This window comes from Ruditapes philippinarum, unplaced genomic scaffold (genome assembly GCF_026571515.1).
Source record: "Ruditapes philippinarum isolate M1 unplaced genomic scaffold, ASM2657151v2 ctg5359_1_1_1_1, whole genome shotgun sequence".
Taxonomy (NCBI): Eukaryota; Metazoa; Mollusca; class Bivalvia; order Venerida; family Veneridae; genus Ruditapes; species Ruditapes philippinarum.
The window spans coordinates 16,548-40,372 of NW_026866745.1; the positions used below are offsets into that span (position 1 = coordinate 16,548).

Consider the following 23,825-nt stretch of genomic DNA (forward strand, 5'->3'; position numbering starts at 1 on the left):
ATGTAAGGGATAGGACATGTTCTATTTTGAAAATCTTGTCGTACAAATTTTTACAGACCTCCCACAATGACAAGTAACAGATAGCCAAATTATCTCCTGATAATGGGTGTAATGAATGAAATTCCAGAACAATTAGGGCTAAAAGGTAAACATAGTAGTAAGATGGGGTAAAAATGATGTTGAAAAACTCTTCAGGAGACCCAAAGTTGTGTTATGTTCGAATCCCAAATTATTTCAAAAATGATTATGTCACGGTATTGAATTGTTCTCTAATTAGGGGAGGGGAGGTAGTTTGTAGGCGGCCAGATAGCTTAGTGACAGTAGAGCTGCAGTACGGTATTCTGAGGGTCCCAGGTTTGAGTCTCGGTCAGGCTTCACATTAAAAAAATATATATATATTTTTTTAAATGGAGGTGTTTCAATCATTACTCATGGCGAAAAAGGTATTTAGTGAGTAAAGTAAGTAAAGGATCAATGTAACGGGTTCCTTTTTAGGGGAAACCTCATATATTTCTTACAGTGTAGAATTACTGTCTGAATACAAGTGTTGTATAGCTTTTTTTATCTGTACAACTAAATCCTACCGTCTGTTGAGGCCTTAACATAACCCACATAAATTCACCTGAAGAGTAATCAGTGTGTTTTTTTTGTAGACAAACATAAATATTGAAGGCATGATATTGGGACATAAATATTGAAGGCATGATATTAGGTAAATGCTTAAAATATATCCCGTGCGCGAATTTAAGTAAGTAAGTTATGACAGTGTCCGACACATTTTGAGGACGACACTGTTTAGATGACAGTTTTTAGCCTTATTTTCGGTCTTTAATAACCTTAGATGCACATTTTTTAATGCCAAGAATTAACTTCATTAGAAAATTAGTATATAACATCATTTGTTACTAAACTAATAAAACTATAAGTCTAGTACAGGTAAATAAATACCTGTAATTATTACCTGAGATTAAGCTGACAATCGGACTACCTCTGTTATTATTCGGTTGAAAACGAAAGTGGACTTCACAATTTATTTCAGCTCGATGAAAAAGGTAGAGATGTAGCTACAATTAAATTAAATTATCTGCTCAAAAAGTGAGACCTCCTTTTAAGCAAATGAAGGTAGGGAAAATTGCTTGGATTTTTTTGTTTGTTAATATTTCTATTTTAATGTGGGTGTGTCAATACGTAGTATGAACGGATAGGACCATGTCAAAACATGCTAACTACATGTAGTATCTTATATATATATATTTATTTAATATTCTTATTTTTTTAATCATGTAATAGATTAATTACTTTTATCTATTTAAAGGAACTCCACTGAGTGAGTTTTAATTTTCAACATTTTAATTTATTACATATATAGATAAGATAAGCTAATAATCTTAGCAGTCAGGGCCCCGAAATTCTATCCAAAACAAAAAAATAACAATTTAAAAAAAAAATCCCATATAGCCAGGCCCTGGGTTCTATGAATTATCAAGGTACTTAACGTTTATTGAAAAATATTCAAATAATAAATATCATATATGAAATATGAGATTTTTCTTTTATCTAATAAGTGAACTTTTTCCAAAACTGTTAAAAAAAGATCCTTTTAAAATGTCATTTATTTTACTTTTTCCAATGTCTGCCATTTTGGGTAATTTCAGAGGAGGTTGAACTATGGTATCACGGTAGTTGTCCCCAAAAATGCAAGTATGGAAGGATATAGATTGGTCAAAATCTTCAAAGTAAGTTGTGAAAAACTTCGAACAGTTTAAACTTGGTATAACATTCAAACTATATGAACAGATAATGTGTCAGTATATGTGATTATAAAATAACATATTTTAATTGACTATGTAAAAACGATTAATGAAAATAGTGCCATAAAAATTATGGTCAAATGTATGAAGGAGGTTTTATAAAATAGTTTTCTTGCCACAAATTAACATTCATTATTCACAAATTTATTTTTATTGGGCCAGATGAAAATGAATTTAGTGTGCCAGTTTGAAAAATATTAACATCATTGTGTGTTGCTTTTACTAGCAGTCAAAGAAATTTTATGTAAATACTGTGATAATCATAGAACCCGTAATATAATAGGAACAGAGTATAATATATACTATAAAAAAACTTTTATAGTATATATATGGATTTTTTTTTTAATTGTTATTTTTTTGTTTTGGATAGAATTTTGGGGTCCTGTGTTTATAGTTAGTTACAAAAAAACATGTGAACATTAGATATATAAGCAATTTTCCGACATAACAGACTATCCTTTAACAATGCAAACAAACAACCTGTATAAAAGAAAAAATCAGCTAGTGTACTTTAATTAGAAAGATACGCAAAAGATAATTAAGAAAAAACTAAGAAATTAATTGAAATCGTATTTTGTGCTATTCGTAGCCCAATTTGTGTGAAAAGCGTTCAAAAACAGATGAGCAAATTGATCTGAAATTTTCCACAAAAGTTATATTGGTCTAGATCAAAATTGAACATGGAACATTTTATATCTGTCGAAAAATTATTTCCAGTCCTCACAGTCATGTCAAGAAAACCCAGTGGAGTTGCTTTACCTTTATGTTTTAGTCCAACTACAGGTAAATGTAGTCACACACTTTGAGATATCAATTGCTTTTTTGTGGGTATGCTGAACATTTCAGTGATTGATCAATACAAATAAGAATTATTTCAAGTAAATGAGTGGCAATATCTTAATAATAAGTTTTATTTCTAAAAAAAACTTATATTAAGTAAAACATAGATAACTTAATTTAAAGGCACATACATACATCGTACATGTATATGCCTCAGCTTTCCATATTTTCTATAGTAAGTAAGTAAGTAGCGACTTTATTTAATGAGGCAACACAGTTGGGCCCTGTGAGCCTCAACAATGTACAAAACAATTTATAAAATACAATACATCAATAAGAGATTTAATAATTACATAAGTTGATTTCATTATTATACATTCAACATTGAAATATGTGAGATCAACCTTGAACAAACAAAAGACATGTGTTGATAATATATACACTGAATTGGATGTTATCAAAAGTTAAAATTAACATATATATAAAACAAACATATTTAAACGAATATAAAAACAAATATTTACATTGCATTTAAGCAGAGGTTTCCACCAGAGAACCACCATGTTAAGAATGTTTTTTTGAATTGTGCAAGACTGTTTGATTGCCTGATATGTAATGGTAATTTGTTCCAGATGTAAGGCCCTGCGTTTCTGCAAAATTCTAATCTAGGTTTGGGTATATGTAGTGTCTGTTGAGTGTGTGATCTAAGAGTTGTGTGATTTGTATGCGAAAATTAATCAGACATATAATGACTGGCAATAGATTGTTAAGGGATTTGTAAACAAAAATTGCCTTTTTATAATGTATGCGGTCATGTATTTTTAACCAATTCAATTTATGAAACAATATATTTGAGGGTGTATCAATGTCTGCATCAAGTATAATACGGGTGGCTCTGTTCTGAAAGCTGTTCAGTAATTCATCATTTCAATTTCCCCAAATAGTGCAGCAGTAATAGAGGTGTGGCAATTAATAATGTATGCATTATAAAAAAGCTATCCTCATTTGTTTGTTTAGGTATTGTTTAATACGAAGTAGAAGATACAGTAATGAATTGCATTTTTTAATCAGATGTTCAATTTGACAGTTCCATGATAATCTATGATCCACATAAACTCCTAGTAATTTTTAATAAATTCAATGTCATTTTCCTGGATTTTCAAAATGTAATCATTGCTTGATTTATTTGTGTTGTAAATGATATTTGATGGGAGATTATCATTAAATCAAACTAGTATCAATAACATACATAAATTATTCTTTACACATTTCTATAGCACCTGTGTTTATATGTTTTTTTGTGTAAGTAGATTATAATAAATATTCTGCACTTGTTTATGTTATGTTTGGCTGAAGCTAGAAATGTTCGCGGATTTGTTATAAGTGACATATTCACGGCTTTAAAGATTCGCGGAATCATGCCTACCGCGAAAACCGCTAACTTAAAATGCGCAAAATCTTTTCTAGGAATACAGTATGTATGACAATGAACTTTATCCGTACCTTTTTTTGAATAGGTCCAGGTATGAACAATAAGGAAATTCTTTAAAACTTTTGAGCCATAAAATAGTGAAAATTTGGAAAGAGTGTACAATCAAATTGTTAACATAGAATGATAATTGAGAATTTTTTTGAAAAAAAAATGAAATGTAGCAATTATGTTATGTTAAGATTGTTTTAGAGAATGAAAGAAACATAAGAAAAAATCTTAACAACAACCACTCCCCTAACAAGTGCATAGCAAATATTTGAGGGTCTGATAAATAAACCACTTTAATATATGTTTGTCTGATTTCAGGTTTTCCTCTTTGTGTTTTTACTCCACTTGGATACACACAGAGCTGCATTTGGGATCCCAATATATGAAGGTGAAAGGTAAGTTACATATTGTCCTTCCTGATGGCTAGATGAGAAGTGTGAAACACTGAATAAATTCAAATAATTATACTTATTTCTAGCTCAGGTATTCAAGGAATAGGGAGAGCTATTTTACTCATCCCAGTGCCGCCATCATACTATTGGTAAGTTTATGTGTACAAGTTGGTATCTTGAAAACTACTAAAGGGAATGCCCACCTGTTAAGCCAGTAAGGCAAACGTTATTGATAGTCGGTTATGGTTAACAGTACAAAAGCTTAAAGCTTGTATCTGACATGAAAAAAAGATAAAAATAATAATGATAACTGCTAATTTTTTGATAATAATACATACGATTATATTAATTGATATTGTCATTATTATGAAATCAGAGCATTAAAATTAAAATACAGTACCGATAACAGGGTTTTACATAATAAACATAGTACATAATTCAAGGAAAAGATAACTAAAATGTTCGCTTCAAAGCGAAAACTTTTTACTTTACTTGTTTGTGTGCATACTTTAGGACTGGTACAATCAATGTAGTTTGGTATCTTATAAAATTTTTAATTGATGAAGGTACATTAACAAGTGCTTGAACATTTTCTTTGATGAAATGCTGTTTAGACATTTAAAGACTTCAACTGCAAGTTGTTGAATTCTACTGGTTATGGAGTGATGACATATTGGTCAGTTTAAAGATCTTCTAAGTTGATGAATTTTAAGTCATTAAAATCAGATTTCAGAACTCTGTGTTGAAGTTTTTACAATTTATTAGTATTGTCCTTGCTACAAAAATGCCAGACTTAAGGGCTGAAGTTAAAAGTTGGATCTTATAAAACTTTTTTTTCATACAGATTAAGTAGTAGAATATTATACATGTACTTGTGTAGATTCAATACATTTTATGTATCAAAGTATGATGTGGTGGTGGTATTGGTAGTTAAATTTCACTCAAGATCAAGACAGTAATTAAGCCACATTGAATTCACCAGAGCACAGTTCAACCACCACATCATTCCTGGGCAGGCTATCAAGCAGTTTACCAGTACTAGTTGCCTTCACCTTCGCAAGGAACTGACACTTCTGTTCGTGCCAGAGCAGAGGTACAGTGCAAGTGACAGTAGAAAGGATTTCATGATCAATCACAACAAAAGTGACCTGTGCCGTCCTTGAATTGAACCCAGAATGCCTGATTCACAGTCCAACGTTCTACCTATTGAGCTAACCGGAAGGCATATGTATCAAAGACTGACATATTATAGAATGTATACATGTATATTAAATAAATATCTGTAATCTAATAAACAAAATTCTGTTTTTAATCTTAATCACAGGATTCAATTTGAAAATAGCAAGGCCTTAATAAATATCATATTAATTGTCATCATTTACAATTGGCCAGATTGTATTGAAGTACAAATTATGTAGGTTTCAGTATTCCATTGCTGTTTAACTATATGCTGATGTTAAACACATGCTTTATATTCAGAAGTGCCCCAAGAGAAGATGCTGCACTGGCACAACAAGATGTGAAGAGAAATGAAGGTAAGAACTACAGGTGCAAGAGTCTGCTGCTATTGTATATTGCGATGCAGTGTTGGCTTACAGTGGTTCAGAATCCTCGTGCAGCAATTGCTTTGTTGATGATTTGAGTCACAGTATAAAATCAAAGCACTGAATCAATATGCTGCATTTTTGTTTGAGTATTTTTTATTACCTCCCTTTAATTACATGAAATGTTAAATTCGGTAATATCTTTATAAATAATGCTTTTTGGAACTTACAAATTGATAAATCTTAATTTGAGCATCCTGTTTATGATATAAAACCATAAAAAAAATTGTGTTACAGGATCTTTAACCATGTTTACTTTTTATCATTTTTTTAGCTCACCTGTCACAAATTGACAGGGTGAGCTTTTGTGATCGCTATTCGTCCGGCGTCTGTCCGTCCGTAAACTTTTACTTTAAATGACATCTCCTCATAAACCACTGAGCCAATTTCATCCAAACTTCACAGGAATGCTCCTTTGGTGGTCACCTTTAAAAATTATTCAAAGAATTTAATTCCATGCAGAACTCTGGTTGCCATGGCAACCAAAAGAAAAAACTTTATAGCCCTATATGTGTATAGTAAAAACTTAAAAAATCTTCTTTTAAAAAACCCAATGAGCTAGAGCTTAGATGTTTAGCATGAAACATCTTCTTATGGGTGTCTACCAAGTTTGTTCAGATCGTTGTTTTTCATTGGCCCATATGTGTGTAGTAAAAACTTAACATCGTGAAACATCTTCTAATGGGTGTCTTCCAAGTTTGTTCAAATAAAAGCCCTGGGGTTTAACCCTTTACCACATATATACGCGAAACAACGCACTTTCGACCCCCCCCCTTTTTTGGGCCTCAAATAGGAAAAAAATGTCCTATTTGGGCCCCAAACATAAGTTTTCGTTTGAGAAATGTTGCTAAAAAAATTGAGCACTTTTTCGGCGCCGCCCCCCATCCAATAGATACATCAGGGGGTTGCCAGAAGGGGGAAGTGCCCCCTTCTGTTAGGGGGGTTTGAAGGGGGGCGGAGTCCCCCTCATCGCCAATAAAATTTTGGACTTGTGAGAGGCTAAAAATGACCCCAGGTCGATCATAATGTAACGTTTAACCAACGCTGAAAAGCCTTTGACTCTATCTCAATCCCTTGAGAAGTTGCAGCACTTTGAAATAAATTTTGTTGGAAAAAATCGAGGCAAAATAGTGATTTTTGGCAATTTTGAGATGCCCCCTCGTTGCCATGGTAACAGGAAATTTAAGACTGAGCATGTCGTTACAAAGGCAATGGTCCAGTCAACAGTTGTGCCAAGTTTGATTAGTATTGAAGCATTTTTCATAGTTTCATAGCAGTTTGAACTTGTAACAGGAGGCTTTTCAGTGAAAACGGCCATTTTTCACAATATGCTCATGGGGGAAAGGGTTAACTAAAAAAAAATATAAATGTTACAAAACAACAATTTTTCACCAAAATTAGGTAAAGACCACATGTTAACATGGAAAAACTAGTTTTTAGGTGATTCCAAAGTTTTAAATCATTTTTTGTTAACCCTTTACCACATATATACGCGAAACAACGCACTTTCGACCCCCCCCCCTTTTTTGGGCCTCAAATAGGAAAAAAATGTCCTATTTGGGCCCCAAACATAAGTTTTCGTTTGAGAAATGTTGCTAAAAAAATTGAGCACTTTTTCGGCGCCGCCCCCCATCCAATAGATACATCAGGGGGTTGCCAGAAGGGGGATGTGCCCCCTTCTGTTAGGGGGGTTTGAAGGTGGGCGAAGTCCCCCTCATCGCCAAGAAAAATTTTGGACTTGTGAGAGGCTAAAAATGACCCCAGGTCGATCATAATGTAACGTTTAACCAACGCTGAAAAGCCTTTGACTCTATCTCAATCCCTTGAGAAGTTGCAGCACTTTGAAATAAATTTTGATGGAAAAAATCGAGGCAAAATAGTGATTTTTGGCAATTTTGAGATGCCCCCTCGTTGCCATGGTAACAGGAAATTTAAGACTGAGCATGTCGTTACAAAGGCAATGGTCCAGTCAACAGTTGTGCCAAGTTTGATTAGTATTGAAGCATTTTTCATAGTTTCATAGCAGTTTGAACTTGTAACAGGAGGCTTTTCAGTGAAAACGGCCATTTTTCACAATATGCTCATGGGGGAAAGGGTTAAACAGTCCCGCTCTGGGTGCCTTTATACAGGTGAGCGACCTCAGGGCCATCATGGCCCTCTTGTTTTCTAATTTGACATAAAGCATCCTTCAAATGTCTCTGAGTAAGTAACAAATAAAAAAAACCTGAATAAATATAATTTGTTTAATTTGTGTATGATAATATTAAGTACAGATGTATCAGATTTATTATTTTTACAATAATAATAAAACTCCACTAAGGTCCAAAAGACTTAAAATCATAAAATTTTAAATTCTTTCATAGATCAGCTAGGACATTTAAACAGAGAAATATGCAAATGATTATAAAGAATATACTCAGAAACAAATTGAAAATGTATTTTGTGCTTTAATTTTGTTATCTTGATTTTAAGTTTGGGTAATTTATTTAGCCCGACTTTTTGGTCACAGAAAAAAAGGAGTCACTGTCATAGTCTTGAAAAGTCGTTAAACTATAAGGGCAACAGGGGCAAGTTGAGCTTGACTTGCCTTGCTAGTACAAGTTCATTTGAAATATCATTTCTAACCCTGAAAAACAGATGTTTCTGGTGAGCAATTCAGGGCCATCATGGCCCTCTTGTTTTATTATTTCATATTTAAAAAGTACTTGTGTATTGGTAATAGAATTTGATTACATGTTTTTAAATTAGGAGAGGAAAGATACAAGAGGAACTCTGAGCTTGCACCGTTTAATACCATAAAAGAAGGTCGTTGCCCATATACTGATGATGAATGGAAACAGTTTAGAATCAGTTGGAATTGCTCAAGTGCAAGAGAAGGGTCAACATATCATTGTACACATTATAATGATTATGAAGACCCCAGAGAAGCTTGTGGAATTCCTCAGTTTTGTGATAAAGGTATTTTATCCTGAGATATAGAAACTAAAAAAATATGCATAAATTTGTAGTATAAGAAGTTTTTAGGTAAGACTATTTGTTTGTTATAGATTATTCAATATTCCATGGAATTAGTTATATATACTAATAAAGTAAGTGTTGCATATTTTGAGCCATTTAACACAACTTTAGAGGATATTCTATTAAAGTGCATAAAGCTTGCTGGATTTACTTGTATCAATTTTAATTTTGGTAAAATATTATAGAAATATGGACTTTTTAGCTGTTGAATATGATGTGATATGTACTTAAAAAATTAATATATCGCCTCGGTCAATACTAATTTTTCAGTACATATCACATCATATTTAACAGCAAAATAGCATATATGGCATTTAGTGATGTTTCCTTCAAAATATACTTGTGTGTACAATATACTTGCTTTCACAACTCAATTTTAATTAATATCCTTTTACTTTTTTCTTCAGGGAAAGGGCCTGTTATTGTGTTTCCAGAAGGGCATTCAAAGGTAGCAGAAATAAAATGTGACTGGTGTCCAGAAGATTATTTTAATCCTTTAGAATCAATAAAGTCAGATCAGTATTCTACATGCCCAGAAGTTCGACACAAATGTACAGATAGAGGCCTTGTAGAGTGTGATATAGTGAAAGGTGTGAAATGGTATTGGACTGACTCAAAATGTGAATGTGATATAAATAACAATTTTTTTCCTCCATATAAAGAGAAAAATAAATGTTCCGACCACAGCGGGCCCTGTTTCGAGGACTCAGCATGTGAGAAGTCACCAGAGGGATTTGATCAAATATACAACTTTTCTGTGTCAGAAGGTAAGATGTTATTTAAGATTTTATAGGAGGTCAATTGCCTAAAAATACTACATTTTGTTATCAATGTATCAAGCATACATATCAGTATGCCATATTTTTGAGTTTTGAACGTTTGTATTATACATAACACATTTAAAGTAACTAATGTGGTTTTTTTTGTTTTGTTTTTAGCTCACCTTGTCACTTTGTGACTATCTAAGAGCAGTAGGGGGCCATATGTAACTGTAAACAGCACTAAAGAGAACAATAAAGTTCATTCCGTAACAATAGAATAAGGAGCCACGGCCCTCTGTTAAAGAAAATAACAAAAGAAATGGCCCCTTAGTCCATTTAAATGGCATGTCCGTACGTTAACTTTTACTTAAACAACATCTCCTCTTAAACCAATTAGCCAATTTCATCCAAACTTCACAGGATTGTTCCTTTGGTAGCCACCTTTGAAAATTATTCCAAGAATTTAATTGCATGCAGACCTCTGGTTGCCATGGCAACAGAAAGAAAAAAATTAAAAAATCTTTTAAAAAACCTTAAGAGCTAGAGCTTAGATATTTGGCATGGAGCATCTTTTAGTGACTGTCTACCAGGTTTATTCAATTAAAAGCACTTGGGTCATTGATTTTTCCTAATACATGTATGTCTATAGTAAAATCTTAAGAATTCATCGTTTAAAACCCAAAAGAGCTAGAGCTTGAATAATAAGCATGAAATGTCTTTCAGTGATTGTCTACCAAGTTTATTCAAATAAAAGCCCTGAGGTCAAAATTGGCCCCGCCTCAGGGGTTATTTATTTTCCATATATGTATATATTAAAATCTTAAAAAATTTCATTTAAAAAAACCTAAAGAGTTAGGGCTTAGGTATTACACATCAAACATCCTCTAGAGATTGTCTACAAAGTTTGTTCAAATAAAAGCCCTTGGGTTAAAATTGTCCCCACCAGGGGTCATTTATTTTCCTTAGATGTATGTATTAAAGACTTAAAAATCCTCTTTTCAAAAACCCAAAGAGTTAAAGCTTTGTTATCAAGCATGAAATATATTTTTGTGGGTGTCTACCAAGTTTGTTCAAATAAAAGCCCTGGGGTCAAAATTGGCCCCTCCCAAGGCAGTTATTGATTTTCTTAATATGTACACTCCTTTTGAAGTGTTGTTTTCCCTTAGTTATAGCAACCAGTAATGTTTTTACACATGCACTATTTCAGATACAAATATGAACTTTGTGATATGAGTTTTAAGATTTAGATTTTTTATCTGCTTTTGTTTAAAGTTTACTATATAACTTGTTCCTTGTCAGGGAGAGATGGGTGATTTCAGGGCCATCACCGCCCTCTTGGTTTTTGTTTTACACTAAATTTGCCTTATGCCTAAATAACCTGATGAATAGTACTTACAATTCAATGGAGAAAATAGTAGTATATTATCTTGCCTCTTATAAAATTCATGTTGCATGATAAAGAATTCAATGGTCAGTTACTATTCAATCTTAATTGATATTCATTTAGATAATGATTTAATTTCAGGGAAATATGTGTGTCAACCAGGATGCAAAGAAGGCTTTGAGTTTAAAACCCCACAATCTAAAAAGTGTGAACCTGTACAAAGGAATGATGGGTAATTATGTTTTTATTTTTATTTATACTCATTGACAAAAAAGTTGTAAAATATTGTACTTTTTTAATTGAATATAAGATGATAATGTGCTAAAGAATCAAATACAGTAGAACTTCGGTGAGTCGAAGTTGGAGGGACTTGCGTAAAAACTGCGACACATCGGGACTTCGAATCATGAATCGGTCTGAATTTCATGACAAAATTTCAACATGTGACTAGTCCTAGTTCTAAGATCTATAACGTAACCTATTTCATGTTTTTTCTTTCATTCATTAATCTGATATTTTACATTATACAATGATAAATATGACATGTTAAATAACTTTTCAGGGCTAATGATTTGATCTACCTGTTGACGTATACAATAAAGTTACAAAGGCGTAACGATACGAAAGGGCAATAACTAAATCAGTTTATAGTAAATATTTTGCGTGTGATTATCACGCAACACCGGGTCACGAAAGTACTCAAATGTTAGTTCTTACTTTTTACATGTACTTTCAAATACCGCTACGGAAATTAAAATAGTAACAATTAAAGCATTTTTTCACATATTTTAACGCATACAAAGGCTGTTTGAACACTCGGCTGTGTAATAAACAACTGTCACTAAAAATGATCGGAAATCGTCTTCGCGGCCAGAAAAGGTGTGAAAAATGTTTCGAGATCGAAGGTGTCAATATAATTGAAGGACTTTGATCTATTTGTGGTAAATTGAACTAGATTTATTCTATATGGACCACGAAAAAACTTCGACACATCGAAAAATTCGACACATAAAATCTCGACTCATTAATAGGTTTTTATAAGGAAGATATAAGGAAAAAAATCGGGACTTTCATTTTACTTCGACACATCGAGAAAATCGACTAATCAAAGTTCGACTCATAGAAGTTCTACTGTATGATGAAATTTTTAAGAAACTTTTGCGATACCATGCATTATTACAGAAGAAAGAAAAACACAAGACAATATATATTCAATACATTGTTATTTGGTTTCAGTACCTTATCGAATTCCTAATCGGCCACTATATAAAATATGATATTTTGTCAGGTACTTAAACAATAAATCTAAGGTATGGTAATTCTTAAGTATTGTTCACACTTACCAAACAATTAAATGAAAGATGCTATGTATTTGTACTCCAAATATTATTATAAAAAGCATATCCACGTTCGCTCCTCCTGTACATCAAGGGATTCTTGAAAAACGGAAAACATTGCAAAAAAGCTTGATGTACAAAATGCAGCAAATAGAATATTTCCTGCCTGCATCTTGTTTTGTGAAACTTTGTTGTATAAGATGTACCATTTTCCTCAAAATTAACAGTTGCTTTGACCTTTGGCTCCGTAAATGACCTAGTTGATGTTGGGCACAGAGCCAAAGTTCAAGGTCACATTTACCTTGTAATTCAAAATGGTTTCCCACCAATAACTCAACATCACATGGGCCCTTGGCCCTCATTAAACTTAATAGATGCATTGGTCTTTGCAATGATTTTAGGATGCATGGTCAAAGGTCAAGGTTATATTGACCCAGTATGTCAAAATGATTTCCAACCAATAACCTGAAAACCAATGGGCCCTTGGCCCTCAAACTTCAGGTACAAGTTCTTGTTTTGGCCATTCAAAGTTTACTAACTCTTCTGCTGATGCCCTGTTCCTTTCTATAACATGCACATATCAAAGGGAAGAGAATAGGGCTATAATATTTTGCCTTTGTGTTGAAGATCAGATGTAGATATGAATATTAAATCATGTTACATGACCTTAATCTTAATCATATGCCTGCATTTCATTCATTGTTAACAAATATGAATTGTTTCTTCTTATTTAAGTTCAAGTGAGCAGTATATGGTCATCATTGCACTTTTGTAACATAACATACTTATTACAAAAATTAATTTGAACATAATAATATTTCAAAGAACCAAATGAAACCCATGGTAAGTGCTTTACTGAATGTTCCTTTTTAATTGCACCCATTGTAATAAATAGGTGAGCTAGTTTTTTAGAATAATGATTTTGTCATGAATTTTTTTTTAATTATAAACTTCACAGATGAATTTTTTATTTTTTTATAATTGTCACTTCACTGTTGAACTATCTTTGAAAGGTATTACAGTTAATTGTAGATCTGAATGGAAATTTACTATAAAGTTTGCAAGAAGTTTTGGGATTTTAATTTAGTTTTCAAAGTGAACTTTATGATGTCATGATTGGATGATGACTGTAAAGAATACTCCATAAATGTAGCAAACATTTGAGGAAGCACAGTCATTAAATCATTGAATGTGTATGAAAATAATGAAGAAAAAAAATAACTCCAGTATTTTGGCTCATGGCAATACTACTCATAAATAATTTTTAAGTTCCCTATTTGATATTTATTTAAATCTCACGCTTTTACAAACTGCTTAAATAGAGATTGGAAATTCATTCATTGAATGCACATTTTATGCAAATGGGTCTTCATCAAAATAAGTATGCACCAACTTAAAATGCTGGAAATGAAGTCTGGCAGTCATAGAGGAAGATAGGGCTGCAAAAATTGTGCACTATGATCACATTCTAGCTATCTTGTAGGCTGACAAGCGTTTGGGATTAGCTGTTTTATTCATAAAACAATTACATCAGGGTGCTATTATTGGAATATACAGTAGTTTATATGCCTTTTTTATTGTAACATTCATTTATCACATAATACGCGGCGCAGGAGTGTAATAAAGCCATTTAATAAAAACGATATTACACTAGTGTAATAACACTTTGACGTGACGTCATTTGCGCTGTATATATACATAGCGTTAAAGCGCGCTAATGTTAGCGTTACACTACAGGCGCGTCATTGAAAAATTACTCATTTTAACAGTTTACTGTTCTTATTTTATATATGTGATAAATAGAATATTTTATTATATACTTATAAATGAAATATTGAGAAATATTGATGAAATAAAATGTGTATTTTCAGTTTCCGTATTTTCACTGAAAAAATTTATTTTTCACTGCAGTGAAACATATTTTCCGTATTTTCACTGGTGTCTTGCCGGACTACTTTCTTTTAAATTCTGCCAGTACACAAAATTTAAGGGAAAGTCTTTCAAATTTTAATGTCAAAAATGAGAAAAATGTATATAATAAACAGAAAATTCAAGTTTTTTTCATAAATACATGATGTATTTTCATATTGTGGCATGAAAATTACCATATTTCACTCGTGGCTACCGCCACTCATGAAATATTTATTTTCATACCACTCGATGAAAATAAATCATGTATTTATAGAAAAAACTTGAATATCCTCTATATATTCGTGTAGATTCAATACTAAATTTATTAAACTCGTTGAATAAAACAATATTATGCTCGCCAGAGGCTCGCATAATATGATTTTATTCAACTCGTTTAATAAATTTAGTATTAAACTACACTCATTCAATATCCTCTATTTATCACACACCCGTGCCGATTTTGCGACTCCGTAAATATGGTATTGCACGGCCGTGCATATATTTTGACGTGACGTCATTAGCGTTATACAAACATAGTGTAAAGACGCGCTAAATGTTAGTGTTATACTATAGGCGCGTCAATGAAAAATGACTCTTATTTCACTTCAAACGGTCTTTATTTTGGGTATGTGATAAATAGAATATTAAATTCGTGTAAGTTCATTACTGAATTTATTGCACTCGTTGAATAAAATAATATTATGCTCGCCAGAGGCTCGCATAATATGATTTTATTCAACTCGTGCAATAAATTCAGTATTAAACTTACACTCATTCAATATCCTCTATTTATGCATGACTGTTATCTTCCATTCTTTGTTTTTAATGTTGCTTTTGTTTGGGCCAATTTAGGTTAAAGTTTATTAAGTTAATGTCACATAAAACATAGGGCTGTATGACTAAAATAAAAGGCTTAGTTATGCATAATGGTTAGTGAAAATGATACTGTGCAAAGCTACTTTAATTTAAATTTCTAGCTTGGATTCTTTTTCGAAGAAAAAATAGAGGTATTGTACAGTCATGAGGCGGCATTCGCGTTGCTGTCCGCAAACTTTATCATAGCTTTGTAAGTTCTTTGTGTATTGTCTTCATATTTGGCTACAACAACTCTTGGGACAAAACCTTCAAAGTTAACCAGACTTAACTTGACCTTCATTCATAAATGACCTTGACCTTCAAGGTCAGATGTTTAAAATTTGCTTATTTTTTGCTGTAAGTGGCTATAAATTTGTTATTTTTGAATGGATTGTTGTCAAACTTGAGCATAACACTCTTTTTGAATGGACCTTTAAATTAACCAGGCAGAATATAACCTTCATTCATAAATAACCTTGACCTTGAAGGTCATATTATTTAAATTTTAAAATTTATGCTGTAACTGGCTATAACTTTGTTATTTGTGAATGGATTAACTTCATATTAAGACACCACATTTATAGGATTGACCTTCATGGATATTACACTCAACTTGTACTTGGCTCATTCATGACCTTGACCTTGAAGGTTAAGTTATTGAGTTTTCAGTGATTCTTGCTGTTACTTAATTGGCTGTTACTTTGTAATCAGTGTATTATCTTCATTATACGTGGACAAAACAACCTTTTGGACAAGATTGTCTAAAAAGTTGAAGTAGCCTTGAGTTTTAAATGACATTGTCCTTCAAGATCTAATAATTGATTTTGATTAAATTATCAAAATTATGTTGTTTATGTACAAACTTTATTCATACGTGGACAAAGCAACACTTGTTACAAAATGGAGATGTTGTATACTTTAAAATGACCTTGACCTTTAAATGACATTGACTGTCAAATAATTGAGTTCTGCTAATAATTTCTTAACTTTCTCATTTATTCATGGAAGTGGTTTATATTTGGACAAAACAACAACTAAAATTAAAAAACAACAACAAAAAAAATAATGGATTTTTTTTAACCCTTTACTTGCTTAAATACAAAATTTAGAAAAAAGTTAAAAAGTCAAGCAATTTGTCCCCCACCCGGCAGTGGCTCTTTTCATGCTTCCTGTAAAAGGTTTTTGGAAGATTTGTATTTAATTGTCAGCATGTCTAGGTATCAGGTATGATGGTTTGAGACTTTAGAAATATTACTACATTACTACTCACTATGTAGAAAATTGTTATGGGTTCACAGGTGCATTATTTTATTTTGTATGTTTCCCTGTAGACATCCAAATACCTTTTAAGAGGCATCAGTTAGTTACATAACTTAAATTTGCTTGTGAATATTTTATTTGTTGTAAATTGTGTTTCCTAGTATGGTGATTGTTCATGATAACCATTGTATATTGTACTGTTTCTTTATCAGACCCATGAACACTTGTCAGGGTGAGCTATTAGTATCAAAGGGGGATGCTCCAGCGTCCTTCGTCTGTCGTCATGCGTCAACAATCGTCTTCTTCTCTAAAACTACTAAGCAGATTTACTTCAAATTTGGTCTGTAGCATGCTTGTGACAGTCACACTTGAATTATTTTGCTCATGTCATTGCAATTGGCCTCTTTAAGGGGTCAGCAGAGCTAAAAATAGAAAAACCTTTAAACATCTTCTTCTACAGAACTAATTGATAGATGATCACCAAACTTTGTCTGTAGCATTCTTGGGTAGTCTTTTATCAAGTTTGCTCATATAAATTTGATTGCTAAAGCTTAAAATAGAAAAAAAATCCTTTAAACATCTTCTACTAAACCAATAAATGGATGATCACCAAACTTTGTCTGTAGCATTCTAAGGTAGTCTCTTTTATCAAGTTTGCTCATATTAATTTGATTAGCCCCATTTAAGCTAAAGCTTAAATAACCAGGTCATTGCATTTCTTCAAATTATTGTTCAAACATATTTTATGCTCAAATTTGATATTAGAATATATTGACATTCCATCACTGAAAAGCAGTTGTTTCTGGTGAGCGCCTCAGGGCCATCATGGCCCTCTTGTATCTAAATAGTTTGGAAACAGATGGATGTTTCCAACTTTAGGAGCACTAGATAGAAGCTGTGGTAAACAATGTTCCATCAGTAACAGATATGTTTTTTTTTTTTTTTTTTAAAAACCATAAAAGCCTTTCAAATGTCTCTCTCACTTAATGTGTAAGTATTGTCCATAGTTTTATCCTTTACATGTGAATATGAATTGAGTTATTGAAGAAACAAAAGATTGACATTTATTTGACTTTTAAAATGCATGTTGATTTACAATTTTCTCTACAAATCTTTGAAATGGCATACATGTACAAGCTATTGCTTAACTTATAACTCACCTTAAACCTTTAAGAATAATCACACTATTATTATGGCTGCTATGGAAATGAAAATTGATAACACTGCATGTTTGTCATGTCACTCTTCATTGTTGCAGAACTATTGTGACAGTTTATATTGTGACAGCTTCATTTTATATGCCCGAAAGAATTTCGGGCATATTATGTTATACCCCCTGGCGTCCGTCCCTCTGTCTGTCTGTCCATCGGTCCGTTAGCAATTTGGTTTCCGGAGCATAACTTAAGTTCCATTTGGCCCACAGTAATCAAATTTCATAGGATGATTGTCCATATTGGGCAGAAGAGCCCTATTGATTTTGGGGTCACACGGTCAAAGGTCTAGGTCACTATTACCCTAACACTGAAAATGGTTTTTTGAGCATAACTTAAGTTCTATTTGGTCCACAGTATTTGATTGTCCATATTGGGTAGAAGACCCCTATTGATTTTGGGGGTCACAAGGTCAAAGGTCAAGGTCACTATTACCTTAAAACTGAAAATGGTTTCCGGAGCATAACTTAAGTTCTATTTGGCCCACAGCATTCAGACTTCATAGTATGATTGTCCATATTGGGTAGAACACCCCTAGTGATTTTGGGGCTACAAGGTCAAAGGTCAAGGTCACTATTACCTTAAAACTAAAAATGGTTTCCGGAGCATAACTTAAGTTCCATTTGGCCCACAGTATTCAAACTTCATAGGATGATTGTCCATATTGGGTAGAAGACCCCTATTGATTTTGGGGTCACAAGGTCAAAGGTAAAGGTCACTATTACCTTAAAACTGAAAACAGTTTCCGCTCAATAACTTAAGTATTAATCAACCTACAGCTGTAAAATTTTATAGGATGAACAGCCATGTCCAATTCATGACCCCTATTGATTTTAGGGTCATAAGGTCAAAGGTCAGGGTCACAATGATCTTTACACTGAAAGTTGTGGTTTCTGGAGCATAACTACAACTTGATGGTGGTGCTTTGAAAACAGCAACTGTATATATATGAAGGTTCTTCAGCTATAAAGGAGGATTGCTTTTTGAAGGAGGTAATACTGTATTTCATTCCCATGTCTTACAAATGTTTCATCCTTATTAACAAAAAAAAAACACTTTTAGGCATATAATGCTCGGCCTTGCGGTGCTCTTGTTATATATTGTTGATATGTTAATGTTTATTTTTTTGTTTAAGTCTCATCTATACATATAAATATAGATATAAAAAAATGCAATACAAACATAAAATACATGTATAGCCATTCTAAATAGAATTACAGGAAATGGTTTACTTCTAAGGGTGACAACTCCTCAGTCCATAACTTAGAAGTATTTTATGCACTGCAGATTTATCACCCTTAGCTACATACATTTCCTGCACAACAAAATATTTGTTTTTCACTTAAATATGATATCAGTTTATAATTAAAAGCAACTTTCATTTTTCTTAAATGTAGAATTTTACATGTAGATACAATTGTTATAAAAATTTAACAGGTTACATTCAACCATTATAAACATTAACATTTCGTATATGCTGACAAAGCCTTGGTCTTTAAGTGATGGTCATATTGCAAATTTGTAAAACAAATAAAAGTAAAAAAGATAATATTTTTAGAAAATCATTCAGTATTTATCTAAGCTAAATAATTATTAAAGTCAATTTGGAAAAAAAAAAATTAAGGAATATTTTAGATATATTTTAGCAGTTTTCAAGCCTTAGGTACGTGATAATAGGTTTTTCATTATACCCCCAAAACAAAGTTTTGGGGGTATATAGGAGTCACTCGGTGGTAGGTCACTTGGTCGGTCCAGCCGTCCGTTGCATTTTCCTAGTCCGGAGCATAACTTAAAGACTAATGATTGGAATTCAATACATCTTCATACAATGGTCAAGCACATTGAGAAGAAGTGCAGTGCACAAAAACCATATTTTATCTTCACTAATTACAGAGTTATTGCCCTTTGTTACTTTTCCTTGTCCGGAGCATAACTTGTAAAGTAATGGTTGGAATTCAATACAACTTCATACAATGGTCAAGCGCAATGAGAGGAAGTGCAGTGTACAAAACCATAACTCCATCTTCAGTATTTGTAGATTATTGCCCTTTGTTACTTTTCCTTGTCAGGTGCATAACTTTAAAAACAAATGTTTAGAATTCAATGAAAATTCATTCAATGTCCAAGCGCAATGAGTGGAAGTGCAGTGCTCAAGAAGCGTAACTCTTTTTGGACTTACTACAGAGTAATTCAATAAAACTTCATCAATGGTCAACCACATTCAAAGGAAATGCAACATACAAGAAACACAACTATCTTTTATTGCCCGCAACCATAACCATAACTTTATTTTAGTTCTTTTGCAAGGTATTCTGTTACTAGTTACTTCCTCATTTCCGAAGCAGTCTTGCGGGACTATTAATCACATTTAGTGATAGTTCTAGTTTCTAATGAAAAAAGATAGATGACAAAAATATGAAATTTTGATAGCTTATTGAATTGCAATACATTTATTAAAGAAGATAAAATTTGAATAATGGTGATTATAAGATGTTGTCATAAAATGCATTATTGTTTCAGCAACAGTACGACATTTAATAATGAGACAACAATTTATGATAGCAGCTCATTTAGCCCAACAAAGCCCGAAAGCACCACCACCACAAGTTTTTTACCAACAACAAAAACCATGCATGATGAAGGTTTGACTTTATTCATTATTACCTTGACCATATTTGGATTGTCAAGGTCAAATGTGACATTTTGATTAAATTTTAGACAAGAAATTGCCATTTTCTTTGAAACTTGGAAATTTTTTTTTTACAAAACTCTTTTGATATTATATATTTAAAAAAGTTAAGTATGGCTTTTGTCTAGTTGTTAAATTGACAAAAAGCTTACTTAAAAAAATACAGAAACTTTACTTAAAAAATCCAGAGAAAAGGAACTCTAATGTAACCAAAGTAGAAAAGAAGTGTCCAAGAGCTTAGATATTTGTCAGGAAATATTTTTGACGTTTATAAAATTTTAGGGCCTTTGGCAATCATAAATATTTAGATGTGCTGTCATCCAGTGAAGAACAGGTGTTTAACTTGTTAGGTGTTAAAAACGTATTTTAAATGACAACTCTGGATAAAATACTCTTGATTTTTTGGTGAAAGTTAATATATAATTAATGGTGATGCTGTTCAAAATTAAAAACATTTAGCTTCATTATGAAAATATTTTTACAGAAGGAGATGTTGACTTTTCTATGGGGACGATAATATGCATTGTAATTGCAGCTGTTTTAGGTAATGTATTTAAAGTATATTATTAAGATGTATATTTTGAATTTTATAATAACAGTTGAAATAATAAAATATTATGCAGATGGTACACTTCAAGTACATTTAGAAATTGAAACATTCTGAACTTATATGAACCAAATATTTATTATTTATTTATTGTACAATATATTATAACCCTATTGGTGATTAACCCATTACTTGAAAGACATGAGCATTTTGTGAAAAATGGCTGTTTTCAATGAAAAGTCTCCCGTTACAAGTTGAAATTGATATAAAACTTTAAAAACTGCTTCAATACTAATCAAACTTGGCACAAATGTTAACTGGACCATTGCCTTTGCAACAACATGCTCAAGCTTAAATTTTCTGTTACCATGGCAACAAGGGGGCATCTCAAAATTGCTAAATTCCACTATTTTGTATTGATTTTTGTGTCGCCTCTACGGACTACGGAGTAGTGGCGACATATAGGGATCACTTCTCCGTCATCTGTCTGTCCGTCTGTCTGTCCGTCTGTCCGTCACAAAACTTGTCCGGACTACTCCTCATAAACAACTGGTGCAATTTCATCCAAACTTTACAGGAATGATCAGTATCAAGTCTAGTTGTGCATGTTGTCGGCATTTTCCGGTTCAATGATTTTTCTCAGAGTTATGGCCCTTTAATAATTTTTAATTTTAAAGTTTGTCCGGACTACTTCTCTTATACCACTAATGCAATTTCAATGAAACTTTACAGGATAGATCTGTAGCTCAAGTCCTTGCGCATATTGCACGGGTTTTCCGGTTGAATGATTTTTGGCCGAGTTATGGCCCTTTGATAAAAAGGTGTTTTTTTCTGTGTGTTGCCAGATACACAAAAGCTTGTCCAGACTACTCCTCATAAACTACTGGTGCAATTTCATCCAAACTTTACAGGAATGATCAGTACCAAGTCTAGTTGTGCATATTATCAGCATTTTCCGGTTCAATGATTTTTCTTAGAGTTATGGCCCTTTAATAATTTTTATTTTTAAAGTTTGTCCGGACTACTTCTCTTATACCACTAATGCAATTTCAATGAAACTTCACAGGATTGGTCTGTAGCTCAAGTTCTTGCTCATATTGCACAGGTTTTCTGGTTGAATGATTTTTGGCCGAGTTATGGCCCTTTGATAAAAAGGTGTTTTTTTCTGTGTGTTGCCAGATACGCAAAACCTTGTCCGGACTACTCCTCATAAACTACTGGTGCAATTTTATCCAAACTTTTCAGGAATGATCAGTACCAAGTCTATTTGTGCACTGTCCGTCTGTCTGTCTGTCTGTCACAAAATTTGTCCCAACATGAAATTGGCCATCATGAGGCGACACATGTGATTACTGATCGCTCTTGTTTTCCATCAAAATTGATTTCAAAGTGCTGCAATTTCTCAATGGATTGATATAGAGTCAAATGCTTTTCAGCGTTGGTTACACGTTACCTTATGATCGATCTTGGGTCATTTTTAGCCTCTCACAATTCCAAAATTTTCTTGGCGATGAGGGGGATTGCCGCCCCCTTCAAACCCCCCCAAAAAGAAGTGGGCACATCCCCCTTCTGGCAACCCCTGATGTATCTTTTGTTTGGGGGGCCGCGCCAAAAAAGTGGCCAACTTTTTAAGCAACATTTCTCAAACAAAAACAAGTGTTGAGGGCCTAAATAAGGCATTTTTTCACCATTTGAGACAACAGAAAGGGGGGTGAAAAGGCGTTTAAAGGCGTGTATATCACGTAATGGGTAATCAAGGTCACTGTTACTAGAAATGGTTTCTGGTCAAAAGGTAGAGTTAGAAATGAGATATTGTAATCAAACTTGGAATATAACAAAATGGAGAAAAACAGAATCCCTGAAGAAAGCCAAAAAAGACAAAATAGAAAATGTTGCATACTGTTTGATTGTGCCTGTAAGGTTATGCAGAGACCTGGCTTGGGATTGATTTTGGACTCCCTAGGGTCAATGATTCTACTAAGTATATGTATGTTTAAATTATTGACGTTTTGTCAAAATTGGCCCTGTCCATTGGGGTCATGGCTTTTTCTTTTATAGTAAATGCCTAAAAATATCCTTCCTAAAAACTGCAAGGGCATATCTTAGGTATTGAACATTGTCAAAGGCACGGGGGAGGAAGTGTTACACGAAAGATGGAGTTCTAATGATAACTTGTTCAGGAATTCTTGTGATAACTGTCCCAGAGTTCGTCGGAAAACATCTGTATATACTATAAAACACCTCTTAAAAATGATCATTTTCATCTTTCAAAAATGAGTTTTAGGTGCTAAATTAAACTTTAATAATTAAGCTTGTCTTACATCTTGTATTATGTGTCAAAAACTAATTCACAGGCCATTTTTCATACCCTCTGGCTTCAAATCTGGTAGTTTTTCAGTAAAATTTCCAAATTACTTACCAATTCACAAGTTTTGACCGGTTTATTTGTGGTCTTCATCCTTGCCATACATAATTATCTAATTATAATGCAAAATTGCAAGCATAAAGCACCGACTAACAGATTTATACCCGATTTTTCAAATGTCCCGGAGTTCTTGTGATAAGTCTGAAGATGTCACAAAGTTCTTATGATGACTTTTGTTATTGCCAGTATGTTTCTTGCGCTAAATTACGGTATGTTTAAGCGTTTATTATTATTCAATGAGATTGTAAATCATTATGAAATGAAGTACGGTCATTCTTTGGGCAAAAAATAGGATATAAAACATTGGTTTCAAGTGAATTTTAGTTCAAGAGATATTATTTCTTACCCCCGTTTCTTTTT

General features: G+C 32.7%; 1 protein-coding gene across 1 annotated transcript in view; it reads left to right on the forward strand.

Moving 5' to 3' along the window:
* The first annotated feature begins 988 nt into the window (after positions 1-988).
* Positions 989-23,825, forward strand: part of LOC132733548 (uncharacterized) — a 34,876-nt gene continuing 12,039 nt past the window's right edge. The window contains exons 1-9 of the mRNA XM_060720204.1: positions 989-1,122; positions 1,656-1,736; positions 4,390-4,466; positions 5,943-5,998; positions 8,816-9,025; positions 9,493-9,852; positions 11,372-11,462; positions 20,325-20,446; positions 20,978-21,037. Of these exons, the coding sequence (XP_060576187.1) occupies positions 1,117-1,122; positions 1,656-1,736; positions 4,390-4,466; positions 5,943-5,998; positions 8,816-9,025; positions 9,493-9,852; positions 11,372-11,462; positions 20,325-20,446; positions 20,978-21,037 (1,063 nt within the window). The 5' untranslated portion in view covers positions 989-1,116. The remainder of the gene's footprint in view (positions 1,123-1,655; positions 1,737-4,389; positions 4,467-5,942; positions 5,999-8,815; positions 9,026-9,492; positions 9,853-11,371; positions 11,463-20,324; positions 20,447-20,977; positions 21,038-23,825) is intronic.